At 42.1% G+C, this 26,346-nt stretch overlaps 1 protein-coding gene across 4 annotated transcripts in view; it reads right to left on the bottom strand.

Annotated features, from left to right (window-relative positions):
- Positions 1-26,346, bottom strand: part of KATNA1 (katanin catalytic subunit A1) — a 171,582-nt gene that overhangs the window by 5,858 nt on the left and 139,378 nt on the right. For all 4 annotated transcript variants that reach the window (XM_033937762.1, XM_033937758.1, XM_033937761.1 and 1 more), the window contains 2 exons: positions 25,934-26,068; positions 9,907-10,033 (listed from right to left, as the gene is read on the bottom strand). In XM_033937762.1, the coding sequence (XP_033793653.1) occupies positions 9,907-10,033; positions 25,934-26,068 (262 nt within the window). The remainder of the gene's footprint in view (positions 1-9,906; positions 10,034-25,933; positions 26,069-26,346) is intronic.

Here is a 26,346-nt window from a genome sequence, read left to right as displayed (position 1 = left end):
TCCACTCGTGAGGTTGCAGAAGACGGCTCAAGCTGTCTGCTAAGGCATTGTCCGCCCCCTGAATGTAGACCGCTCTGAGGAAGGTGTTGTTGCGAGTCGCCCAATTCCACCACTTCAGAGCTTCCTAGCAGAGGGAGGTCGATCCCTTGCCTCCCTGCTTGTTCACGTAGTACATGGCAATCTGGTTGTCTGTGCGGATGAGGACAACCTGGTCGCTTAGGAGATGTTGAAAGGTCTGGAGGGCGTTGAAGATCGCCCTGAGCTCCAGGAGATTGACGTGGCACTGGTGGTCCGTGCTGGTCCAGTGGCCCTGGGTAAGGAGGCCATCTAGGTGAGCCCCCCCAAGCATAGGTCAACGAGGGGAAACAAGCACTCACAGCAGCACCAGCAGACTCACAACAAATAGGAAGACAGCAAACAGGAAGTCAGAAAACATCCAGTTGACAGAGACAGAAGGTTCACAACATATCACTCAGACAGGAAGCAAGAAATGGAAGCCCAAGGAAGTCAGAAGATGAGCTTCGGGGATTCAGGCATACATTTGCAGTCGGTGCATGGAGCCGGATAGCTTGAAACGGCAAGTCCAGCTACTAGAGGAGATAGTGAAGGAACTAAAATAACTCCTCACCTTTGAAAATAGAATCCGCGAACAGGAGAATTTTCTAGTGGAGTTCAGTGCAAATGAAGAAGTCAAGGAGCTAGAAAGATTCATCAAGGAAGCTCACCAGCAACATGTGGAGATCCCAGGGCTGGAGAACTGTACTTGAGCAACCCAGGAAGATGACCTGGACGAGAGGAGAGAAGAGACTGAAGCTGAGATAGGGGACGACCGCACACCAGGAGAAAGAGAGAGACCGCATGAGGACGTCCCCCCACACAAAGAGCCAAAAACAACTTCAAACGTATCGCAGGAGGAAGAAGATTGGCCCTACACCATGGACGTGGATTTACGACCCCCAAGGAACCCCCGAATAAATAACATGGGGATCATCGTAGGAGACTCCATTATACGTCATGTGGACAGCCACACCGCAGGAGGGAGAGAGGACAGAATCGTCACCTCCCTGCCTGGAGCAAGAGTGAAGGATGTGGCCAAGAGGATCTCCAGGATCCTAGACAGCGCAGGGGAAGAGGACACTGCTGTGCTTATCCACGTGGGAACCAACGATGTGAGCGGACGGAAGTATGACAGGGAAGAGATGAAGAGCCAGCTCCGTTCACTCGGAAGAAAACTGAAGATCAGGGAGGTGAAGGTGGCTTTCTCTGAGACCCTCCCGGTACCAAGAGCGGATGGAAAGAGACAAGGGGAAATGCAAGCGATCAATGCCTGGATGAAACGATGGTGTGAAGAGGAAGGCTTTGACTTCGTGCGCAACTGGACGGCATTCTGGGGAAAAAGTAAGTACTACAGAAAGAACGGACTATACCTCAACAAGGAAGGAGCAAGAGTATTGGCGGGCAACATGAAGAGGGCCATTGAGAAGGCTTTAAACTAAAGGAAAGGGGAAAGCCAACAGTCGACCACCAGTCGATGGCCAGGGCAACAGGATGCCCTGAAGAAGGAACCACGGACAACTACCCAGACACAGGAGGGGACGATCACAAAGCAAATAAGGGATACAACGCAGGAGCAGAAAAGGATACCATGAAAGAAACAGGAGAGACTGCTAAGCTTAGAAAGCCCAAGAAGGTAACACAAAGGGAATTCAAATGTATGTATACGAATGCTAGAAGTCTGAGAAACAAAATGGGAGAATTAGAGACAATAGCAAGAAACGATTAACTGGAAATCATTGGCATAACAGAAACATGGTGGAATGATGAAAACAAATGGAACACAGTACTACAAGGATAGAAACTATACAGAAGAGATCGAGTAGGGCAGAAAGGTGGAGGTATTGCCCTATATGTTCAGGAAGTAGAATCTGTTAGAGAGGCTACGACGGAAAGGAAAGAGAAGCTGGAGTCCCTCTGGATCAAGATTCCTAGACACAATGGTGTAGACACAAAAATTGGCCTTTACTATCGACCCCCAGGACAGATGGAGGAGACAGACTCAGAAATGATAGAGGAAATTAAACAAGAATGTAAGACAGGTAATGTAATAATCATGGGAGACTTCAATTTCCCAGGGATAGACTGGAATCTGGGAACCTCGAACTGCAGCAAGGAGGCCAGGAGCGCTAGGGGACTGCTTCCTGGAACAAATGGTGGGAGAGTTGACGAGAAGAAACGTCACCTTGGACTTGGTCCTAAATGGCATTATGGGACCGACAAAAGAAGTAGAAGTCACAGTCCCGCTGGGGACGAGCGATCACATGATCAACTTCAAACTTGACATTGCGAAAGGGAAACGTACAAAAACCTTAACCACGACCTTAAACTTTAAAAATGGAAGATACGATAGCATGAGAGCCATGGTGAAACAACAGCTCAAGAAAAAAATGGACAAACTAGACGGTAGATCAGGCATGGTCCCTACTGATAAATACTATCACGGAAGCACAAAATCTCTACATTCCGCAGATTTCCAAAGAAAGGAAAACTAAAGGCAAAGGAGAACCGGCATGGCTTACTAGAGAGGTGAAGGAAGCCATAAAAGAAAAGAAGGACTCTTTAAAAAAAAAATGGAAACGCATGAAAACAACCGAAGCTTGGAACAAACACAAAATTGATCAGAAAAATGTCACAAGGCGGTGAGGGATGCCAAAAAAGACTATGAGGAGAAAATAGCACAAGAGGCCAAAAATTTCAAGCCCTTCTTTAGATACGTAAAAGGGAAAAAACCCGCAAAAGAGGCGGTGGGACTGCTGGACGACCAGGGAATGAAAGGGTACATCAAGGAAGACAAACAAATTGCAGACAGACTAAATTCCTTCTTTGCGTCTGTCTTTACGAAGGAGGACACAGCAACAATACCAGAAACAATGAAAGTGTTCAAAGGAGTAACAGAGGACAGCCTCACCACAGTAGAAGTGGACTTGGACCAGATATACTACCAGATCAACAAACTTAAGTGACAAGTCCCTTGGACTGGATAAAATTCACCCAAGAGTCTTAAAAGAACTGAAGGTTGAAATCAGAGAACTATTGCAAAAAATTGCCAACCTGTCAATTAGAACTGGACAGATACCGGACAACTGGAAGATAGCGAACGTCACGCCAATTTTCAAAAAATGATCAAGAGGAGAACTGGGCAACTACAGACCTGTGAGTCTTACGTCTGTCCCTGGAAAGATGGTCGAAGCACTGATTAAAGATAGCATAGTCCGGCACTTGGATACACACGACCTGATGAAAGCCAGTCAACATGGCTTCAGGAAAGGGAAATCATGTTTGACAAATTTACTTCAATTTTTTGAGACAGTGAACAAATAAATTGATAGTGGAGAACCAGTAGACATAATTCGCTTTTAAAAGGTATATTTCACAAAGATTTAAAACGTCTGCAACTAATTCAAAATACGGCAATTAAGTTAATCTACAGAGCAACAAAGTATGACCACGTTACTCCTCTGTTAAAAGATGCCCACTGGTTACCTATCTCACACAGGATAACTTACAAAATTGCCCTTTTGACATTTAAAACTATGCAGACTAATTCCCCAGCTTTTATTGATCGAATATTGATTCCCTATGATCCACCAAGATCTTTAAGATCCATAACCCAATCCAATTTAAATATCCCCTCCTTAAAAATAATCGGTACACGTCGAACCTCTATTTTCTCTGTAACAGCTCCTACTATTTGGAATGCTCTTCCGCTTTATCTAAAAACAGAAAATAATTTAAAAACGTTTAAAAGTAGCTTAAAATGTTTCCTTTTTAAAGATGCTTTTAATTGAAGTTATTTCATTTTTTTTTTTTTTTTTTCTCTTCTTTTCTTTTCTCTTTTCTCTCCTTCTTTTTTCTCCATTAAGTCCTGCCCTTTTGTTTTTTTCCCTTAATGTCTCTCTCATTTACTATAATTATTGTATTTCCTCCCTTTTTCCTTCATGTATCGTTTGTTAGTGCGTCCTTATTTAACCTAGTACGTGTTGTAGTTCGTCTAATAATTTTGTATTTTCGTTTTTTTTTAAAAAAAGTCTGTTTTAATGGTAATTCTGTTTGTTACAATGTTATTTTATCAAGTGCTTTGTACAACGCTTTGCAGAATCGATAAAGCGTTTAATCAAGAAACTAATTAAACAATAAACAATAAACAATAAACAATATACTTGGACTTCCAGAAAGCATTCGACAAGGTTCCACATGAAAGACTTCTCAGGAAACTACAAAGCCATGGAATAGAGGGAGATATACTGAGATAGACAGGCAAATGGCTGGAGAACAGAAAGCAGAGAGTGGGCATAAATGGGAAGTTCTGACTGGGAGAAAGTGACTAGCGGTGTACCCCAGGGCTCGATACTTGGGCCCATCTTATTTAATATTTTCATCAATGACCTAGAAGAAGGAACATCCAGTGAGATCATCAGGTTTGCAGATGACACAAAGCTATGCTGGGCAATCAGATTGCAGAAGGATAGTGAGGAACTCCAGAGTGACTTGTGTCAGTTAGAGAAATGGGCAGAGAAATGGGAGATGAAGTTTAATGTGGAAAAGTGCAAAGTAATGCATTTAGGCAGAAAGAACAAGAACACGAGTATAGAATGTCAGGTGCAACTCTGGGTAAGAGCGAACAAGAAAAGGACCTGGGTGTACTGATAGATAGGACCCTGAAACCGTTGGCACAATGTGTGGTGGCGGCAAAGAAAGCAAATAGAATGTTAGGCATAATAAAGAAGGGAATCACGAGTAGATCGGAGAGGGTTATAATGCCGCTTTATAGAGCAATGGTCAGACCACACTTGGAATACTGTGTCCAACATTGGTCTCCCAACCTAAAGAAGGATATAAAACTGCGGAGACGAACAACGAAGCTAGTAAAAGGTATGGAGAACTTGGAATATGAGGAACGACTTAGGAGACTGGGATTGTTCTCCCTTGGGAAGAGGAGACTGCGAGGGGACATATCGAGACTTTCAAAATACTGAAAGTAATCAACAAAATAGAGCAGGGAAAAAAAAGTTATTTACAATGTCCAATGTGACACGGACAAGAGGACATGGACTGAAGCTGAGGGGGGACAAGTCCAGGACGAATATCAGGAAGTTCTGCTTCACGCAGCGACTTGTGGACACCTAGAATGCTCTCCCAGAGGAGGTTATTGCGGAAACCACCATTCTAGGATTTAAAAGCAAACTAGATGCACATCTCCTTACGAGAAGTATAGAGGGATATGGGTGACTAAAATTATGCCAGGTGTACACCTGGCTGGGCCTCCCCACATTTTCATCTGAACCTCCTTCAGGATCTTGTGAACAGGTACCATCAGTCTTCTTAGGTGGTCAAGGAAATGAGTTCCTTGTTCTCTAATTTAAATGGGATATCCTGAGCTATCTGCCTGATACACGGTAGGCCTCTGGTTAATTTTCAGACTCCTAGAAGCCCTCTAAATCAGACTTGTAAAAAAGCACCCCAGTGGAGATATGCAAGTCTTTACCTGAGCTATAGCATCAACACATCAAGGGTTCCAGACGAAAACTCTCTGAGAAAGTATTACTAATATATAATCTGGCAGAAGGGGAACTATACAAGGTTTGAATATTTGTATAAATCCGGATCTTATACCAAACCAATCCATCGCTTGATATATGAAAGTCCATTCTACACGATTAAAGGCCTTCTCTGCATCCACAGAGACAGAGAAGGCTGGATCATCCATTGTTTTTGCTAAATTTAGCATATGAAATGCCTATCTGGTGTTATTTGAGGAATGTCTGAGCAGCAAAACCCGCCTGGTGCATATCAATCATAAAAGGGAGAGCCTTGGCTAATCTTAGAGCCAATACCTTAGCCAAAAGCTTTCCATCCACATTAATTAAAGAAATAGGCCTGTAGTTTGAAACCAACATGGGATCTTTATTTGGCTTTGGCAAAACAATGGTTAAAGATTCCGCCATAGTACCTGAAATACAACCTTTAGTTAGTAGTAAATTGATATATATTTAGAAGATGAGGTAAAAGTATAATTTGAAATGATTTGAAGAACTCCACCATGAATCCATGACTACCCGAAGCGGATCCAAATCTGAGGGATTTCAATGCTGCCTGGAGTTCCTTAAGTGATATAGGCGCTTCAAGATTTCCTTTTATATGCTCGGGAATTTTTAGCCCATGAATTAATTTTAAAAATTCTAAACCCTCAATTTCTTTATTTGAATAAAGCTCAGAAGAATATAAAGCTTTGTAATAATACAAAAATTGTTTTAAAATGTTACCAATTTGGGTATTAATTTTACCCTTATCAGTAATAGCCACAATTTTAACATTTCTTTTTTGCTTTAAGGTAATTAACCCATAATCTTCCTGCTTTATTCGAGTTTCGATAATACAGAGCATGTTGAGAAAACAAATCTTTCCTAGCCAATTGTGAGGAAATCTAATTATATTTATACTAGTTTTTTAGCCCGTTACATTAACGGGTGCTAGAATAGGCTTTTCTTTTCTTTCTTTCTCTTTTTCTGTCTCTCCCCCCTATCCAGCAGCACCCTTTCTCTGCTCCCCCTGTCCAGCAGTAGCCCTTCTCCCTTCCTTTTACCTACCCATATTCAGGTTCCCATTTCCCCTTTTACCTTCCCTATTTCCATCTGGCGTTGGTGGGATTTGGACTCCATTGCTTCCACCTGTTGGAAACCAGGCCCTTGTGCTACTTATAGTTTACCTCATTATCTTTTCAGTTTGTGTTCTCAGGATGCACAGAGAATTCAGTTTGTTTGGGTTTTTTTTCTGCAGGGTGTCTGTCTTGCTTGTATCTTTCCATCTTCTAGTCGGATGCCAACGCACTCTGTCACGGGGCCTCTGCTGGGCCATGGAGAGCTAGTTGAGCTCAGTGTCCGGGGTTGTCGGGTAGGTCTTCTGGGCCGCGGGAGAAGTAGGTTGTTTCTGGGAACCGACAGGATAGAGCCATGGCTCCCTTAGTCCCTTGCCCCCCTCCCTTCCCTTTCCTTCCCGCGGTCCCCTCTGTTTGTTTAACTTTCCGGTGGCTCCTTTCACGATCGCCGCCTGTGTCGGAAGCCTTCTCCGAAGCAGGAGCGGCTCGTGAGAGGAGCCGCCGCAGCGTGTTTTTAAGTTAAAAAGAAACTTCGGCCATATTGCGCAAGGTGGAGAGCAGGGATGCTTGTCTGGCGCGCATGCGCACTCCTACCGCCACAGCCTGACAGATCAGGGAACCACACGGTAAGAGTGCGCATGCATGCTTAGCATTTTATTATTATAGATTTAGCTTTCAACAGGGCATTTAAAGTTTCCTGATCCCATTTTGAAGCCAATTGTGACTCTAAAGTCAAAATACTTTGTTCCAAATTTGAAATTTCTGATTTTAGCAATTTCCTAACATGCGCTGAATACAAAATTGTTTGCCCTCACATTGTAGCTTTGAAAACATCCCAAATTGTTTCTAAAGAGATTTCCTCCATGGCGTTGAGCTAAAAATACTCATTCATTTTCATTTGAATTTCCTCAAGAAAGTTTGAATCTGCAAGCAATGTATTATTAAATCTCTAAACAGATCTAGTAGAATCTGCTTCATTAAACCGATATTCAATCCAAATGCCAGCATGATCCATCAAAAGGATTGGATCTATGTAACCTGTTGAGTTAAATTATCTGAAACGCGCATTGGTTACCAATTAACCATAGGATAATGTACAAAATAATGTTTTTAATCTTTAAGACTCTAATATCTAGCGAACCACAATTCATATCAAAATCACTGATCCCTTACAAACCACAACGATCTTTACGTTCATCCGAATTAAACTTACTATCTATCCCTTCTCTAAAAATCATCAGTACGAGAAGAGCAGATATTTTTACTGTCGCAGGTCCACAATGGTGGAACTCCCTTCCCCAGTACATTAGAATGGAACAAGATTTCTCAGCTTTTAAAAATTTTTTTAAATCTTATTTGTTTAGGGATGCCTATGACCTTTAAAAATTCTAATTTATCTACTTTGTTTAAATTAACATTCACAAAGAGTGCCTTGTAATTATTTACCCAACCTTTTGTTTTTCCCTTTTTTCCTATGCCCTTATTGTAACTTTACCCCCTTTTCCTCGCTTTCTTGTTAGTTAATATTGAAAATTGATGTTTTTAAGTTTATATTAATGTTTTTATGTTTTATTATATTATGTACATCGCTTAGAATATTCAAAATAGGCGATATATCAAGAGTTAAATAAACTTGAAACTTGAAACTTAATCAATTCTTGAAAATGATTGATGAACATGAGAGAAAAAAAAAATTCACAAGCATTAAAATTAAAAAGCCTCCATATATCTTTCAATCCACATGACTGGACAAGATCATCAAGACCTACGGCCTATTTTACAAAGCCACTTTGGGACCGTTAACGCAGCGCAGCCGCTAGTGCGGCTTTGTAAAAGAGGCCGCTAGTGATTTTAGTTGTTTATCCAATAATGGATTCATGACAGCATTGAAGTCTCCGGCTACAATCAAATTAGATGTAGCCAGTGATAGAATTAATTGTTGGAGTTTTTTAAAGAACTCCATCTGATTAGAATTAGGAACATAAATATTAAGAAGGGTCAGGTCATCATTTCCTGAACTCATATCAACTTGGAGCCATCTACCCATAGAATCAGCTCTAGAATTACCGAATACAGCAGAACAAATCTTATTAACCAGGATAGCACCCTTCAACAGAACATAGAGACATGCTGGAATCCAGAGGAGGGGCAGGCCACATCCTGTGGAGAAACAGGCATAGACTTTTTACCCAGAAAAGCCTGATATATCATGTTTACAAATTCTGGGGGAAAGAAATCACCGGCAGCAAGGGACGCTCTGCATGCATCAGTTTTAGAGTGCTTAAATGATTTATGAGGCTTTTCTCCAGAGCTGCGCTTGCGTTTCACCGAAGCGCTCTCTGCACCCTTTTTCAGTGCACCAGACTCATCATTCGCGTCGCCAGTCGAAGTGGAGGTAAGCGGGGCCTTTCTGAAAGAGGGGAGTACAGAATTTGCGCACATGACACATGGCTGCGAATCTGACAGCCATCCATTGCAATTATGGCATGAATCCATACCATCCTGTCCTGTGAAGTTTGGAGCAAAAATGAAGCTAAGGTAAAAAAAATATACTTTTGAAAGTTTTAAAGAAAATCCAAGATGGCCGCCACAGTGCCAATTTTGCCCTAAAACAGCCCGGGAAAAACAAAAGGAACCTGGTAAATGGCGATTTTGCACGAGGGGGGGGTAGGGAATGCAGGGAAACCACCCAAAAAACATTTTTAAAGAACCCCCCCAAAAAAAATTAAAAAAATCGCCAAACCAGGAAATGAAACTGGAATTCCAGGGGTGAGTTAACAGGAGATGATCACAAGAGAAGGAGATAGAAATTGGTTTTAAGTTCCCTGCATTTTAAGGCTGGAAGAGATTAACAACCCTACTGTGTAGAGTCCAGAAGCTTGATACATAAAATATTTTTCATTCTACACAATAATTTTAACTTAAAAAAGCATTCTTAATATTATTAATGTGAAGCTCCACAGATAAGCCAGAAGCTATCCAAATTCTAGAATCAACTGCCATTTTCTTTAAACTAGATTCCATTTCACAAATGGAAAAATAGAATGCTTAATTAGGAAAAACTTAACTTGAAATATATGAAATTCAGTTCTACTGTGTATCGTGCCAATGAAAATAGCATATAATTTAGTCTAGCTTTAATTACACTCTGCTTACAGCTGCCTGATCAGAATAAGAGCAACTGAACAAAAATCTACAATGTAAGAGAATCTGAAAAATTTTGGCCTCTAACATGGCTTGTATCTATAACATACCTACACACGTTGGTGATGTCTGCACCAGAGTATCCTTCCATATTCTCTGCTATGGTTTCAAGGTCAACATCATTAGCCAGTTCTAGCTCTCGTAGATTGATTCGCAATAGCTCCTCCCTGCCTTTTGCTAAAAATAAGAGATAAAAACAATTATTCTCTGGCAATGTACAAGATAAAGCAGCCCAAAAGAGCTTCTAATCTGAAATCTGAACATAGGGTTGGATGTTAAATAAATCACTCAAATCACAAGTCATGTAACAAATTCAACTGGGTCTGATTTAGCACCTTTGTATGCTAATCACCACCCAATGCTGGCAGTTAAAGTAGCTTCAAAAGATCCAAAAGAAAAGGCAAAAAACAGTCTAAGGATTCTGAGAGTGTAGAATGCTAACAGGACATCCCTAAGCAAGGTAGCAGTAAGCCCAATAATAAATAGAACCTTTATAAATCAATAATTTTAGGGAAAGAGGCAACCTCAGTGTGGAGGATCAGCAAAGGGAGAAAAACTCCAGTGCTTCACACAGGGGGCAAAGGTACATCACCTCTGCCTGCACACCATCATGGATTGCCTCAAATGTGCAGAAATCAAAATACAAATAAGTGCTAAACCACAATGAAGTGTAAGTGACACTGGGAGTGAAAAATAGCTAAAAACTCAAAGAATCCTCCTCAGCCAACTCCCCAAGAAAAATAAAAAAATTAAAATACAGTGTCTCAGCACTGAGGCTTTGTAATTAAGAGATTAAGCTCACAGACTGGCATTCCTGATTCTACATTTTAGCTAATGCTACGGAAGTTCAGAAGGTTGATTTTGTGACTTTTAAGACAAATTTATGTACCATTCTTCATACACATCCATTGGGATAAGGTTCTCAGAGGAACAGGAAACTTGGGTGTTTTACAGAGAGAATCTGTTCCTTGTAGATTAGAACATACAGTGCTAATTGGGAGGTCATACAGATGCCAGGATGTAGACGTCAAGACTAGGCTTTTTACTTACATGATTGATATATGAAAAGGTCAGATATCAAAAGTGATTTAGAAAGACGAAGTGAAACACTGCCACCTGCTGGGTTTAAAAACTTAACAGAATGAACTTAACATTAAAATTAAGGATTTAAAAGTAACATTGACGTAAGGCATTTTTGGAAAGGAAGTCATGCGATCAACTGTGCCATTGTATTCTAAAGCATGATAATTATTACAAATGATGTCACATAGGGTATAAATCTGTTTGTCCTTGGTTTCTCTCTTTGAAGAGCACTGAAATTCAGATGGCTTGCTTTTCCCAGACAATGGGAGCACTGATAATAAAATCTACTTGTTTATTACATGGCTTGTCTTCATGTCTGTTATTTGAATTCACAGTAGTGCTGTACGATTCGAATCGGTTCACTGATTCACTTCGGGTGAATCGATTTAAAACAAAACAAAAAAATTGGCTTCCTGATTTGGCTGACCCTCCCCCCTCACCCCCTAAAGCAGGAGAAGAAGCGCTGCTCTTGCTGGCCGGCCGCTGACGCACCTGCTTTAGAGGACAAGGGGGGAGGGTCAGTCGTGAAGTGCTGGTGTCCGGCTTCCCCCCTGGCCTCCCCGCACCATTTACCTTATAGGAGCAGCCTGCAGAGAAAATCGTGGTGCTAGCAATCTTTGCAAACTACTTCAGAGCTGTTTCCTCTGCCGCGATCCTGCCTCTGACGGGGGGGGGGGACATAAGCAAGCAGGCCTTCGGGGGGGGGGGGGACAGGCCTTCAAGGATGGTGGCACAGGCCTTTAAGGGGGAGGGGACGCAAGCCTTTAAGGGGGAGGGGACGCAAGCCTTTAAGGGGGAGGGGACGCAAGCCTTTAAGGGGGAGGGGACGCAAGCCTTTAAGGGGGAGGGGACGCAAGCCTTTAAGGGGGAGGGGACGCAAGCCTTTAAGGGGGAGGGGACGCAAGCCTTTAAGGGGGAGGGGACGCAAGCCTTTAAGGGGGAGGGGACGCAAGCCTTTAAGGGGGAGTAGACCTTCAGGGATGGTGGCACAGGCCTTCAGAGGGACAGGCAAGCCTTCAGGGGAAGGAGGCCCTGGTGTAGAAGTACACGGAGGGAGGGAGGGAAGGTGGGTTCAAAGAGATGTGCATATGCCGGACTTTGGGGGGGGGAAGAAATAATGGGTCTAAAAATAGAGGAGAGGGAGAGAGATGATGGACAATGGGATTTAGGAGGGAAGGAATAGAAAGGGAGAGAAGTTGGACACAAGGAATGGTGTGGAGAGGGGATAGAGATACTGGATAGGAGGGTAGTTGGGAAAAGAAAGGGAGAGATGGTGGACCCTGGGGTGGTGGGGAAGGAGGGAGAGATGCTGGATGAAAGGGTAGTTAAGAAAAGGTGGATCTAGGGAGGGAGACGAAAAAAAGGAAAAATGCCAGACCTCCGGGGGAGGGAAGGGAAACGGAAGGGGAGGACAGCGATGGCAGATGGATGGTTAGCACAAAGAAAGAAGAAAGGAGACCCTGGCAAGCAAGTTATCAGAAGACAACCAGAGCCTGGGACCAACAAGATTTGATTAATGACCAAACAACAAAAGGTAGAAAAACTAATTTTATTTTCTGTTTTGTGATTACAAAATGTCAGATTTGAAACGTGTATCCTGCCAGAGCTGATGTTAGAAAATAGAAACATAGAAAATGGCGGCAGAAAAGGGCCACAGCCCACCAAGTCTGCCCATTCCAAGTATCCGCCCCCCTGAATTCACTCCCTTAAAGATCACACGTGAGTATCCCATTTTCTCTTAAAATCCATCACGCTGCTGGCCTCAATCACCTGCAGTGGGAGTCTGTTACAATGATCCACCACTCTTTCTGTGAAGAAGTACTTTCTGGAGTCGCTATGAAACTTCCCTCCCCTGATTTTCAGCGGATGCCCTCTGGTGGTCGAGGGTCCCATGAGACAGAAGATATCTTCCGACTCGATACGTCCCGTGATGTACTTAAACGTTTCAATCATGTCTCTCTCTCTCTTCGTTCCTCAAGTGAGTACAGCCGCAATTTTTTTAGTCTTTCTTCATACGTGAGATCCTTGAGCCCCAAGACCATCCTGGTGGCCATTTGCTGAACCGACTCGATCCTCAGCATGTCCTTACGGTAGTGTGGTCTCCAGAACCGAACACAGTACTCCAAGTGAGGCCTCACCATGGATCTGTATAACGGCATCATGACTTCAGGTCTCCTGCTGACAAAACCTCTACGGATACAACCCATCATTTGTCTTACCCTGGAGGAAGCCTTCTCCACTTGTTTGGCAGCCTTCAAGTCATCACTAATGATCACCCCTAGATCACGTTCTGCCGTGGTCCTAACCAAGGTCTCACCATTTAGTACATAAGTTCTGCGCGGGTTTCTCTTACCCAGGTGCATTACCTTGCATTTTTTAGCATTGAAGCCTAGCTGCCAAGTTGTTGACCATCGTTCCAGCAGCAGTAGGTCCTGTGTCATATTATCAGGTAAAAAGCTTTTGCCTACTATTCATTGCGACCCTATTCATTGGTATGACTGCGAGGGTCATACCAATGAATAGGGTTGCTAGGATATTGACTTAATACAGCAGGTCAGTAGAGTTAAGGGGGCCAGTAGACTTATAAGGGTGGGTCAATGGTGTGGGCAGACTTGATGGGCTGTAGCCCTTATCTGCCGTCATCTTTCTATGTTTCTATGTTTCTACTATGTTGCAAAGTTTGGCATCGTCGGCGAACAGTGATACCCTTCCTCTAAGTCCTTGCGTCATATCACTTATGAATAAGTTGAATAGAATAAGTTGAATAGAATGTTAGGCCACAAACGTGAGCTAGGATTAACAGAGAGAGGAAAAGTCTTTTTTGTTTGTTTATTTTGTTTACACCACAGCACGGTTAGGAGAAGGCAAAGGGGGTGAAGAGGCTATAAAATAAACCCACCAGGATGTTTGAAAAAAACACCCAATTGGGCAAGAAAATCGAATTGAAAAACCACTTCAATAGGCTGAATTGAATCAAATTTTTTTTGCTGAATTGGGCAGCACTAATTCACAGAACGGAGTCTCTAGCCCAATCATATGGGAGAGAGAATCCATTCTGGCAATTCTTTTGTCCTCGATGTTCAAGTCTTCTAAGCCTGGCTTGAACAATTGATATCAAAACATTTCACAATTATATATTCTGCAAAGAGAAAGCATTTTTGCCAGGATTAGCAGACTAAAAGCATATATTTTGCCAAAATTTATTTTAAAACTAAAACTTAATCTACACTACATTGATATCAAAACATTTTACAATTTGTGCCCTTCCCCTATCCCTGCTGACTTTCCAAATCAACAAAATATCAGTATGAAATGCACAAGTTTAAAGACAACAAGAAAAGCCAATCATGCAAACTCAGACAGGTTATATAATACCTAGCACTAGCATAAGTAGAACAGAAGAAATATAATGGACTAAGGACTATTTTATGTTTGACGTATTCAAACCACTGGCATTCAGAGAAGATGTTGTGATTTATTACACAAGAAGCAACCCCAAAGTTGTGAGTTTGATGAGACGGAGGAAGAGAAGAAGCAGGTTTAGGAAGATAGATAAGGCGTTCAAATCTTGGCCATGTTTAATTTTAAATGTTGGTGAGACATCCAGGTAGCAATGTCAGACAAGCAGGTTGAGACTCGTGCCTGGAGCAATGCCTCCTCAATCAGAAGAGAACAGCATTTTCCAAAGAAATAGGTCTTGATTAGTAGCAATGAAGGTTCATGGTGCTAGATCCCGGCTCCAGTTCTGAGTTGAAGTGCAAAAGAGCAGAAGGAAACTGCTTAGTCAAGAAATAAATCCCCATGAACTTAGATTTCTCATTTATTGGGATTTTCTAGACCACCTTTTCTAGTGAGTAGGTCAAGGTGGTTTATAGTTAAAGTAGAAAAAGAAAGGAACTCCAATAAAAATAGGAAAGCCACAATCAACCAAAGATAGCTAACATAATGTGAAACAGGGTAAAAAGTACAATTGTCACATGTGGAGGAGGGGAGGGTAATTAATCTCAGCAGGCAAAAAATAAAAATCCAACACTCAACTCTCCAAAGGCTATGCCAAAGTGAAATGCCACACTGAACTTCTTATACAATAACCCAAGAGTGTAGAGGCAAAGAAGGATCATTCTAAGAAGCTGGAGCTGTAAAGAACACACTATGTTGGGTAGATACCCAGGATCATTTACCAAGAGTAAATAATGAGAATATAGGAAATGGTAAGAGATGACAAATAGCCAACAAGGGGAAGTGGGTGGGTTGTTATCCTACTGTCCCTGGATAACATCTCTTACAGTAAGTAGCTGTGCTTTATCCCAGGACAAGCAGGCAGCATATTCTCACATGTGGGACTCCCTAGCTTACTAGAATGGGATGGAGGGAGAGTTGGCCATTAGGAAAATCAATTTTGCAATACTGCTCGGCCAAAGTGACTATCCCGTTTGGAATAAGATTCCAGCCAGTAATGTGATGTGAATGTGTGAACTGAGGACCAAGTAGCAGCTTTACAGATTTCATCAATAGGAGTGGAACGAAGAAAAGCAACTGAAGCTGCCATAGCTCTGACTTTTTGAGCTGCGACACGACTCCCCAGTTAGCCCTGCCTGAGCATAACGGAAAGAGATACAAGAGGCCAACCATGTTTAAATCATTCTCTTGGATACAGAACATCCCAACTTGTTAGGATCAAAGGAAACAAAAAGTTGACATGTTTTATGCGGTTGAGTTTTCTGCAAATAGTAGGCCAATGCTCTTTTGCAGTTCAGAGGATGAAGAGGATGAGAGTGAGGCTTAGGAAAGAATACTGGAAGTACAATAGATTGATTATGGTGAAATTCTGTGACAAACTTTGGAAGAAACTTAGGATGGGTGTGAAGCGCCACTTTGTCATGGTGGAACACTGTGAAAGGAGGATCCGCCACCAGTGCTTGAAGCTCACTGACTCGTCGAGCTGAATAAGAGAGATGAGAAAAACCACTTTCCAAGTAAGGTACTTGAGATGAGCAACAGACATTGGTTCAAAAGGAGGCTTCATCAAAGCAGCAAGGGCCATATTAAGATCCCAAACACTGGAGGTGGTTTGACATTGAAAAGTCCTTTCATGAATCTGAACACAAGAGGATGAACAGTGAAAGGTTTCCCCTCGACTAGCTTGTGGAAAGCATTGATAGCACTGAGATGAACTCTAATTGAAGTGGTTTTGAGACCTGAATTGGATAAATGTAGAATATAGTCCAATACAGAAGAGACGTAGGTAGTTTTAGCCTCATGATGAATAGCACACCAGGTGGAAACCAGTGTCCATTTTTGCTGGTAACGCTGATGCGTGGACAGTTTTCTGGATGTTTCCAAGATTAGTCCGACAGACTGAGAAAGATGAAGGTCAACCAATGTTAGGCCGAGAGGTACCAAGCTGTCAGATGTAACGCTGAAAGATTAGAATGCAGAAGAGATCTGTGAATCTGTGTGAGAAGAGATGGGAAAATTTGAAGAGGTACTGGTTCCTTCACACCGAGTTCAAGAAGTAGGGAAAACCAGGGCTGTTTGGGCCACCGAGGAGCTATAAGGATCATGGTGGCTGACTTCTGCTTGAGCTTGACAAACATTTTGAGAATGAGAGGGACTGGAGGAAAAGCAAAGAGAAACTTGCAAGTCCAGTCCAATAGAAAAGCATCCGCTTCCAGACGGTGATGAGAGTACTGTAGGGAACAAAACTGGGGCAGCTTGTGGTTGTGGGGGGACAAAAACAGGTCTATCTGAGGAGACCCTACTGAGAGAAGATGTGATGCAGGACTGCAGAACTGAGTGACCACTCCTGTGGTTGAAGAAACCCGAGTGTCTGCAAGAGAAATCTGTTCCCCTTGAATAAATATTGCGGGCAATGGCCCAGGTCCAAATCTTCTGGGCCTCCCGACAAAGACGGAGGGACCCTGTGCCTCCTTGTTTATGTAATACATTGCGACCTGATTGTCCGTGCAGATAAAGAGGACGGGTGTTGGTCATAATGTGCTGAAAAGCTTTGAGAGCATTGTAGATCGCTCTGAGGTCCAACAGATTTCTATGACAAAGACAGTCCTGGGCAGACCAGTGACCTTGCATGCAAAGACCGTCTAGATGAGCTCCCAAAGCATAAGTGGATGAGTCCTTGGTCAGAACTTTCTAATGAGGAGGGGTATGGAACAAAAATCCTCTGGAGAGATTGGAAGAGTTCATCCACCACTACAGTAACTGTTGAAGCAAAGGAGTGACTGTAATTTGTTGAGAGTGGGTCGAATGCTTGAGACCACTGAGGAATCCTCGTAAATGGAGTAACATGTACTGTGGAAGACATGTGACCCAGGAGTATCATCATTTGTCTGGCTGAGATTGATAGCAGATAAGTCTGAATGCAAAGCTGAATCAAATTGTCTTATCTTTGCTGTGGTAGAAACGCCCTGAGACGAATGGTGTCTAGTAGAGCTCCTATGAATTGTAGAGGCTGAGATGGCTGAAGTTGGGATTTGTAAGAAATTGATTTCGAAACCCAACTGTTGAAGGAAGAGAATTGTTATACAAGTCGCTACTGTCACCTTTTGCGATGTAGGGCCCTTGATTAGCCAGTCATCCAAGTAAGGAAAGACCTGAAGGCCCTGAGACTGTAGTGCTGCTGCCACTACCATTACCACTTGGTGAACACTCTGGGAGAGGATGCAAGGTCAAAGGGTAGTATTTTGTATTGATAATGGTGATAAGTCACCTGGAAATTAAGGAATCGCATGGAGGCCGGATGCACTGGAATGTGAGTGTAGATTTCTTTCAGATCCAGAAAGCACAGCCAGTCGTTGCAATCTAAGAGGGGATATAAAGGTGCCAGGGATAACATCCAAAACTTTTCCTTCACTAGAAACTTGAGACCCCCGAGGTCCAAGACTGGACGAAGACTTCCCGTCTTCTTCGGAACTAGAGAATGACATGGTGGCTTTTACCCGTGGTAAGCCGCAGGTAATCGCAAGTAATCCGCCAAAACGGTGGCGGAAAAAGCAGTGTTTACCTTGGCTATGGGGACAAAGCCATTCACAGCCCCATGGAACGGTGAATGGCCTTGTCTCCGCAGTTAAGGGAGGGAACGCTCACAGTCACCGATCGCACTCCCTCCCTCCTTACTCTGTCCATCTGGGCATCTCCCTCTCTCCCTCCCTCCCTTACCTTCGTGGCGGGCGATTTCTAAATTTTCTTTCTAGGAGCAGCTGGAGCCTTGAAGTCATGTGTGGCTGCCAGAAAGGTCCCCTCTGACACAACCAGAAGTTGCATCAGAGGAGACCTTTCTGGCAGCCACACACAACTTCGAGGCTCCGGATGCTCCTAGAAAGAAAATTTACAAATTGCCCGCCACAAGGAGAAGGGAGGGAGTAAAGGTGGGGTCTGTCCGATCGCCATTGCCGTACATCGCCCTCCTTTCCCCTTACTTTTGTGACGGGCGATTTCTTACATTTTCTTTCTCGGAGCAGCTGGAGCCTTGAAGTCGCATGGGGGCACCTCGTCAAGCCCTGGAGCAGTGTTTGGATAGCACCCCGGAGTGGGTTTCTCAGCAGAAGCAGCAGCCTGAGAACAAGTAGAGCTCTTTTTGTGCTTCCCGTAATAAGTGATTTTATATCAGCACTTATTATGCGTTAATGCCGGTCACTCAGGGATGTTATTAGGTGGAAGCTTTAAAGTTCCATACAAACGTTTGACATAGTAACAAATATACGTACTGCTGAATGCTAATAACTGAGGGCTCCCTTTTATTAATTAATTTTGAGTTATTTTGGCAGAGTGCAAGTTCTGTGTTTGCATATAGTTTGTATTTTTATAGCACTTAAAGTTATCCAGTGGGCAGTTCAATGTTACCATTTGTCAGCTATCTTTTAGCACTGTTCCAGAACTGCCCAAATCAAAACTGATAACTTTGGCCTTTTACAACTTAAACAGCCAATATTGTGTAAGTGACTGAAATTAATAAAATAAAGTGTTGTGCAGCTGGCACAGCCACTGGCAACACACAGCTTATGAATATTGACACCCCCGACCCCTCCCAATACTAAGGGTTCTGGCCTTGATCCCTCTTCTCTGTTTCATGTTGTTCTCACTGATGTACTGCTCAGGAAGCAACTTTGTGGCAGGGCTCAGAGAATCTCTGGGAGGGAACAAGTGATCTGGCATGCACTACTTATGACCACTGCCCTCACTTCAAGGACTGGTAAGATCTGGGCAGCCTCTATGTGAGCTCAGACGGATGAGAGCAGTTAGTGTGCAGATCAGTGGTTTGGACATTGCAGGTGGACAACAGTGTCATTTTACACCTGAGCCAGAGCCTTGAAGTCGCATGTGGCTGCCAGAAAGTCTCTTCTGGTTTCCGGTTGCATCAGAGGAGAACTTTCCAGCAGCCACACGTGACTTCAAGGCTCCGGCTGCTCCTAGAAAGAAAATTTAAAAATCACCTGCCATGAAGGTAAGGGGAAGAGAAGGAGAGAGGGAGGAAAGGTGGGGTGGAGAGGAACAGACATTGAAGGGAACTGAGGGAGAGAGAGAGGTGAGAAGACGCTGAAGGGAACTGGGGAAGAGAGAGTAGGAAGAAGACGCTGAAGGGAAATGGAGAAGAGAGAGATGCCAGATTATGGGGGGAGCAGAGGGAAGAAGATGAGTGCCAGACCAATGGGGAGGGGGGTGGAGAGAGAGATGGAAGGGAGAGCGAAGGCAGACAGTGGTTGAAAGGAATTGAATGAGGAGAAGATGAGGAAAGCAGAAACCAGATAACAAAGGTAGAAAAAAAATAATATTTATTTTCTTTTTTTTGCTTTAGGATAAAGTAATATATTAGTTGTGTTGATAAAAATTTATAAACAAAATTTGCCCTTCTAGCTTCTTCCTAGACACCTGCGCCTCCTAGTGGCAGCAAAAGATGCCTTTGTAAACTGCATCCTTCCTCTCATCAACACCTCTCTACAAACAGGCATAGTGCCCACAAACTGGAAGTCGGCAGTCATCAGACCGATCTTGAAAAAAATCCATGCTCGACCACAATGTAGCCAGCAACTTTAGACCTGTCTCCAACCTACCCTTTGTCTCCAAGATCCTGGAAAAAACAGTGTTATCCCAAATACATTCCTTCATTGATGAACAAGGCGTCCTATCCGCCTTTCAATTGAGATTCAGGAAATTCCATAGTACTGAAACCATCCTTCTTGACATCGTTGACGACTGCTGGAAACTCATGGACAAGGTTAACAATGTCCTTCTGGTGCTGCTGGTTCTCAACACAGCCTTCTACACTATTGATCATCCTCTCCTCATTTTGCGGCTCTCTAAAACAGAAATCAGACATCACGCTATGATGGTTCTCCTCTTTCCTAAATAACAGATCCCAAAGCGTTCTAATCGACGTGCTATCAAAACCAATACCGATCAAATACAGTGTTCCACAGGGAGCTCTGCTACCCCCCCTACTATTCAATCTCTATGTTAAACCTGTCCTAGAGATAGCCCACAAATATCAAATACGGATTAATTCCTTCACGAATGACATCCAGCTATACTTACCACTAGGAAAAACCCGTGACGTCCAGATTGCAAAACTCCTAACCTGCCTCTCAGAAATCCACATATGGATGTTAGTCAACAAACTACAAATGAATGCCTCAAAAACGGAATGTCTTTGGATCCACAAAAAACACCGTGACCGTTCCTCATTGTGCTGGGACTCGACTACTATAAACGCAAAAGACTAAGTACACAGCTTAGAAATACTCTGATCGAAACCTGTCGCTTTCCAACCATATTTCTCAGGTGGTAAGTTCCTTATTTTACTACTTGTAACAACTCTGAAAAATAAGGAACTACTTTTCACAGTCTGACTTTGCCCAACTACTCTATGCCTTAGTACTGTCCCATATGGATTACTACAATGCACTATTCAACATCTCTCGGTGAAGAACATATGTCTCCTCCAGAGTGTTCAAAACGCAGTGATCAAGCTTCTGAAAAATCTCTGTGCTTGCGACCCTGTCTCCCAGGCTCTAGCACCCTTACATGACATGGCACCACCGTATGTGATGACTAAGCTTCCTCCGTATGTGCTGGAACCAGTCCCTCCGCTCCTAGGATGAAATACGCTTCAAAACGCCCCCTGGTCATGTCCTTCAACTGCAAACCACAAAGCGACGATCCTACTCCCACTTCATACTGAGTCAATGGAATCAACTGCATCAGATCCCATAAAGGACTTCTCAGATTTAGAAAAGCAATAAAAACATACCTCTTTACCTAAACCCCTACCCTTGACTGGTAAACTACAGAGATGTAGTCAAACCTCAGTTTGAGTGCCGTGGTTTGCAAGACAAGCAAAACATTTGTAAAATCTGCACCTCAGAAACCGAACTTGACTCGATTTGTGAGCCCCCCCCTCGAACCGGCATCCTCCCACTCACCCACCCAAACACAATCACTTATCCCTAACTGGCACCAGCACCAATGCACAGGACATGCCGGTGCCCGAAGATCCTCCCTCTTGCTTGGGCTGGGCCTTGAGGAGTGAGAGGGAGCAAGGAAGGGACTTGGCACCACCCGGTGTACCTTATGAAAGGCATCAGGAGAAGCTTAAGGTCCCCCAGGCTCAAATGAACCACAACAGAAGCCATATCTACAGGCCTATCTCGCTAATCAATGTTGATGGAAAACTTTTAGCTAAGACATTGGCTTTACGCTTAGCTAAGGCTCTCCCTTTTATTATTGATATGAACCAAACAGGATTTGCTGCTAAGAGACACTCCTCTAATAATACCAGACTGGCTTTTCATATGTTAAATTTAACAAAAGGCATAAATGATCCAGCTTTCTCTGTCTCTTTAGACGCGGAGAAAGCCTTTGATCGGGTTGAGTGGACTTTCATGTATCAAGCATTAGATTGGTTTGGTATAGGTTCAGGATTTATAAAAATGATTCAGACGTTGTATAGCTCCCCTGATGCAAGATTGTATATTAATAATAATTTATCAGAGCGTTTTGATTTGCAGAGGGGGGTTAGACAAGGCTGCCCATTATCTCCTTTGCTTTTTGATATTGTATTAAAACCCTTGTTATTAGCCATTCAGCAAGCAAAGGGGATACAGGATATTCCTCGTACAGATTGGGAATATAAAGTCTCTGCATATGCAGATGATATACTGCTTTATTTGAGAAATCCAGAAACTACCATTCCATGTTTGCTAGAGTTGATAGAGAAATTTGGAAAATTTTCAGGGTATAAGATAAATTGGAGCAAGTCAGAAATTCTTCTACTTAATGTGCTTTGTACTAAAGGCTTATTTGATTCATTCTCATTTGTATGGAAAGAAGATGGATTAAAGTATTTAGGTATTAGGATAAAAAATACACTGGAAGACACAATGAAAGAGAATGAAAAATTTTTATTAAAAAAAAAGTAACAGAAATGTGTGAGCAATGGAATCCTCTACATCTTTCTTGGTTGGGGGAGAGTCCAAACTATTAAAATGATGATATCAAATGAGTATGAGTTTGTTATCAAATGAGTATGATACCAATTTTTTTTCAAGGTTCCTTTTATAAAAAGTTAAATGGTATTCTTACAAAATTTGTTTGGCTGGGTAAAATGCCTAGAATTGCTTTAGTATCTCTACAAAAACCAATTGCGGAGGGTGGGATAAATTTTCCAAACTTTTATAGGTATCATCAAGCCTATATTTTACGCCAGGGTATGTATTGGGTCCTCCCAGAGCTCATGGAGAATACCCCAGATTGGTTATATTTGGAATGGCGACTCATGTTTCCTTTACATTTATCTCATGTTCTCAGTATAAAGATGCCTAGAATATATAAAGAGAACAGAATACTGATGGATACTTGGAAAACATTGCGTTATATCAGTAATTTAACACCTAACCCAATATACAATTCAACAAATCAATCTATATGGCTAAACTCCAAGATTCAAATTGGCGGATTTAAAATTGTATGGAAGCATTGGATTATTGCAGGTATATGGACTTTAAATGATGGTATTTCAAATGGTAAACTGCTTGATTTTTCATAGTTGCAACATAAATATGGTCTTAATAAATCACAAAGCTTTAAATGGTTGCAACTGAAGCAAGCTATTCAGGAAGGGTTCCCTGAATGGAAAAATCTTAATAATCAGTATAGTCTGGAGTTCTTATGCTTTCAAGCGGATTTCTTGGGACACCAGGCCACACAGTGGTATAAATTAATATCTGAATTTATGAATAAAAAAACAAAGACTGGTCTTAGAGACATTTGGAGCATCGAGATTAAGCATCAAATTTCTGCATCTCAATGGCTACGAATTTGGTCTTGGAGAATGAGATGTACAGTGTCTGCATCTATGAGACAAACTTGGTTCTTTTTGTTACATAGAGCATTTTGGACCCCAGTTCGATTAAGTTGGATAGCTCTAAGTCTAATAGATGCTGGCATTGTAATCTGGAAGCAGGGACTCTGGATCATTTAATATTCTATTGTCCCTGTATCATGGCCTTTTGAAAATCAATTTGGTCTCAAATTGTTTATTAGAAAATCATGTAGCATTATCATATGATACAATTCTATTCGGTACATCAATGAGAATAAAAAGTCAAATTTCATCAAGTAATAATAAACTTTTGATTATAACAGGAGTCGCCATACAACATATCACCAGGAATTGGAGAAATTATAGTAGACTTAACTATACTTTCTGGTGGAACTCATTGTGCCACATTTACAAAATGGAAAGAATAATTGCCATACAAAAAGGAAATTATAATAATTTTAAAAAGATCTGGGGGCCATTAACAACTTATTGCAATGAATAGACGCCATTTTCCATTAAAAGTACAATTATAATATTGGGGAGGGGGGTGGTATAAAGTTCTATTTAAGGTTTAATCATTAGATAAGAATGTAATATTTATATGAAATTTATGATTATAATATTTGTGGGAAGGGTGGGTGGGGAGGGAATAAATTCATGTATTTAAGATAATAACAGAAAGAAATTCAAGTGAAGTGTATAAATTTATTATGATGTAATATTGTGCACTTATTATAAGATGAAAAATGAATAAAGATTTTAGAAAAAAAAAAGAAGCCATATCTACAGAAGAAACCAGGAGCTGCTGGAAGACCATCTACCCCTTATTGGAGATTCAGAAATACTGACCATCCTATTTGACAGATTCAGATGTTATCCTCTAGATGGTTATAACCCATACATTTCTGGATTCATCTGCTGCTGATGCTAAGGAAACAAAAATTGCTATTCTCATTGAAGACTGTATTGATATAGCAACAGCACCCTTTAGAGCAGGGGTCTCAAAGTCCCTCCTTGAGGGCCGCAATCCAGTCGGGTTTTCAGGATTTCCGCAATGAATATGCATTAAAAGCAGTGCATGCACATAGATCTCATGCATAGTCATTGGGGAAATCCTGAAAACACGACTGGATTGCGGCACTCAAGGAGGGACTTTGAGATCCCTGCTTTAGAGTCTCTATGAACTTCAAAAGCCCAAAGACACCCACATATGGCTCTACTTTCTGCTGAAAAGGAAAGGCACTTCTCTTGCCATATACTGTATTAATCTTAGGTAGAAAATATCTTCATAAGGAACAAGTCTTTGGTTGAATTCCTTTAGGAGGAATTTCTTTCTATGCTGAAAGGGAATAGAATCCCTGTAGAATACTCCTCTTTATCTATGGAGGATTCCAGAGGGCGAAATTGAAATTTGGAAAGTCCTTGTGTGCACTATGCAATATTTCAGAACATGAGGACAAGCATGGCAAAGAATGACCTCTTTGGGGTTCTGAATTCAAGAGAGATATATGATCTGATCATTGATTGTGGAGTGCGTGAGAGTTTTGCATGGAGGGTTGTGCTGGATTACTTATGTAGCAGGAAGTATTATACCCCTGAGGCAGCAAGAGCAAAACGGAATTTCCCCGTCAGGTGGGCCGACTGGCTATGAAGTCCGGGAGTAGTTCTTGATTTGTGAGCACAATTGGAGACAGCTGGGACTTCACTGGCAGCTAAGTCATTTTTGTTTTCTTTGCTCAAGTTGCACTGAAATGCAGACTTTTTCCACACAATGTATTTGTGAAATTTTTGGCGAGCTTTTGATGAGGTGGTTTTTTGGGGGGCTGCTACTGTGCCTAATTTTTTCCACCACTGATTATTTAACACATTTGAGACACAAAAGTGGAGTTTTTTTGCCATATGAAGCTTAACTGAGGCTTTTTCTCCACTTTTCTTCTGTGTCTTTTTTTCAAACTGTGGGTGAGTGATTGGTGTATGTGTGTGTGAGTAGTGCAGTAGTGTCCCAAAGTCCCCCGATTGTTCCATTTAGGGCATATTTGAGGTGGTTGTTGATTGTTTATGTCCCTATCCTTAGGAGTCCCATGCTATACCTTCACTACAAGTATGAAAAAGATCCTACAAAGAATATAAAAGCAATCTGCGCTGTGTGTGTGCTATAATTATGCCAAGAGAGGTTGAATGTAACAGGATACACAGGCTTGTTTTTGGGTTTGTTTGTTTTTTTTACACCGAGCAGACTGCACTGAAGATGGATTCCCAGGCTTGTGCATGGGGAATACATCTTGATATATGTTAGCGCTAATATGCCTGCACATTCCCTGCACATTTGAAGTCAGAGGATGCCCTCCCTTCAGGTCTATGTGAGTGTTCCAAAGAGGACTGTATTCTGGGCCTGGGAACCTTCAAGGATCTTTGCACCATTCTCATAGAATCCTGGTGGTGCTCATTTGTGGCTGAGTAAGTTAAAAAAATTGAAGTGCGAGGACACAGTTGTGTAAGTGAAAGACCATACATGCTGGGATCTTTTACATTTAGTTTTGAGCTCTCCAAAAGCTGTTCTAAACCAGCAACATGCAATGCCATCACCCATTTATATGCCTGACTCATGCCTGCTTGTCTAAGGAAAGTCACAAGAATCATAAGAGAGATTTAAACCTGACCTGATGGTAAGGGAATGTAAATTCTTTTCTCCAGACGTCGTCTTAGGGCCTCATCAATGTCCCATGGAAAGTTAGTTGCTGCAAGGACCATAACCATTTTAGAAGGGTCCTCATTTTCTGAAGCCCCACCAACACCTACACAAAAACACAGGAAAATTAATACATGCACTTAATTCTGTAGAATTCTAGCCTACAATGTCAATATAATAAAGCATGGAAAATAGCCATATAGTTTCTCATATATAAAAGCAGCTGGCTGTTTGTGTTATCTGTCTTCCAAGAGGAATGAATATGAATTGTGCAATGCTATATGCCTTTTATCAGTATAACAGGACAGCTGGAAGCAGGGCCAGCCCTAGCAATAGGTAAATGCCTAGGTCACCACAATTAGCTGTCACACCACATACGTATCC

The sequence above is a fragment of the Geotrypetes seraphini genome, chromosome 3, assembly GCF_902459505.1.
Source record: "Geotrypetes seraphini chromosome 3, aGeoSer1.1, whole genome shotgun sequence".
Taxonomy (NCBI): Eukaryota; Metazoa; Chordata; class Amphibia; order Gymnophiona; family Dermophiidae; genus Geotrypetes; species Geotrypetes seraphini.
This window is presented reverse-complemented; position numbering and strand designations above follow the sequence as displayed.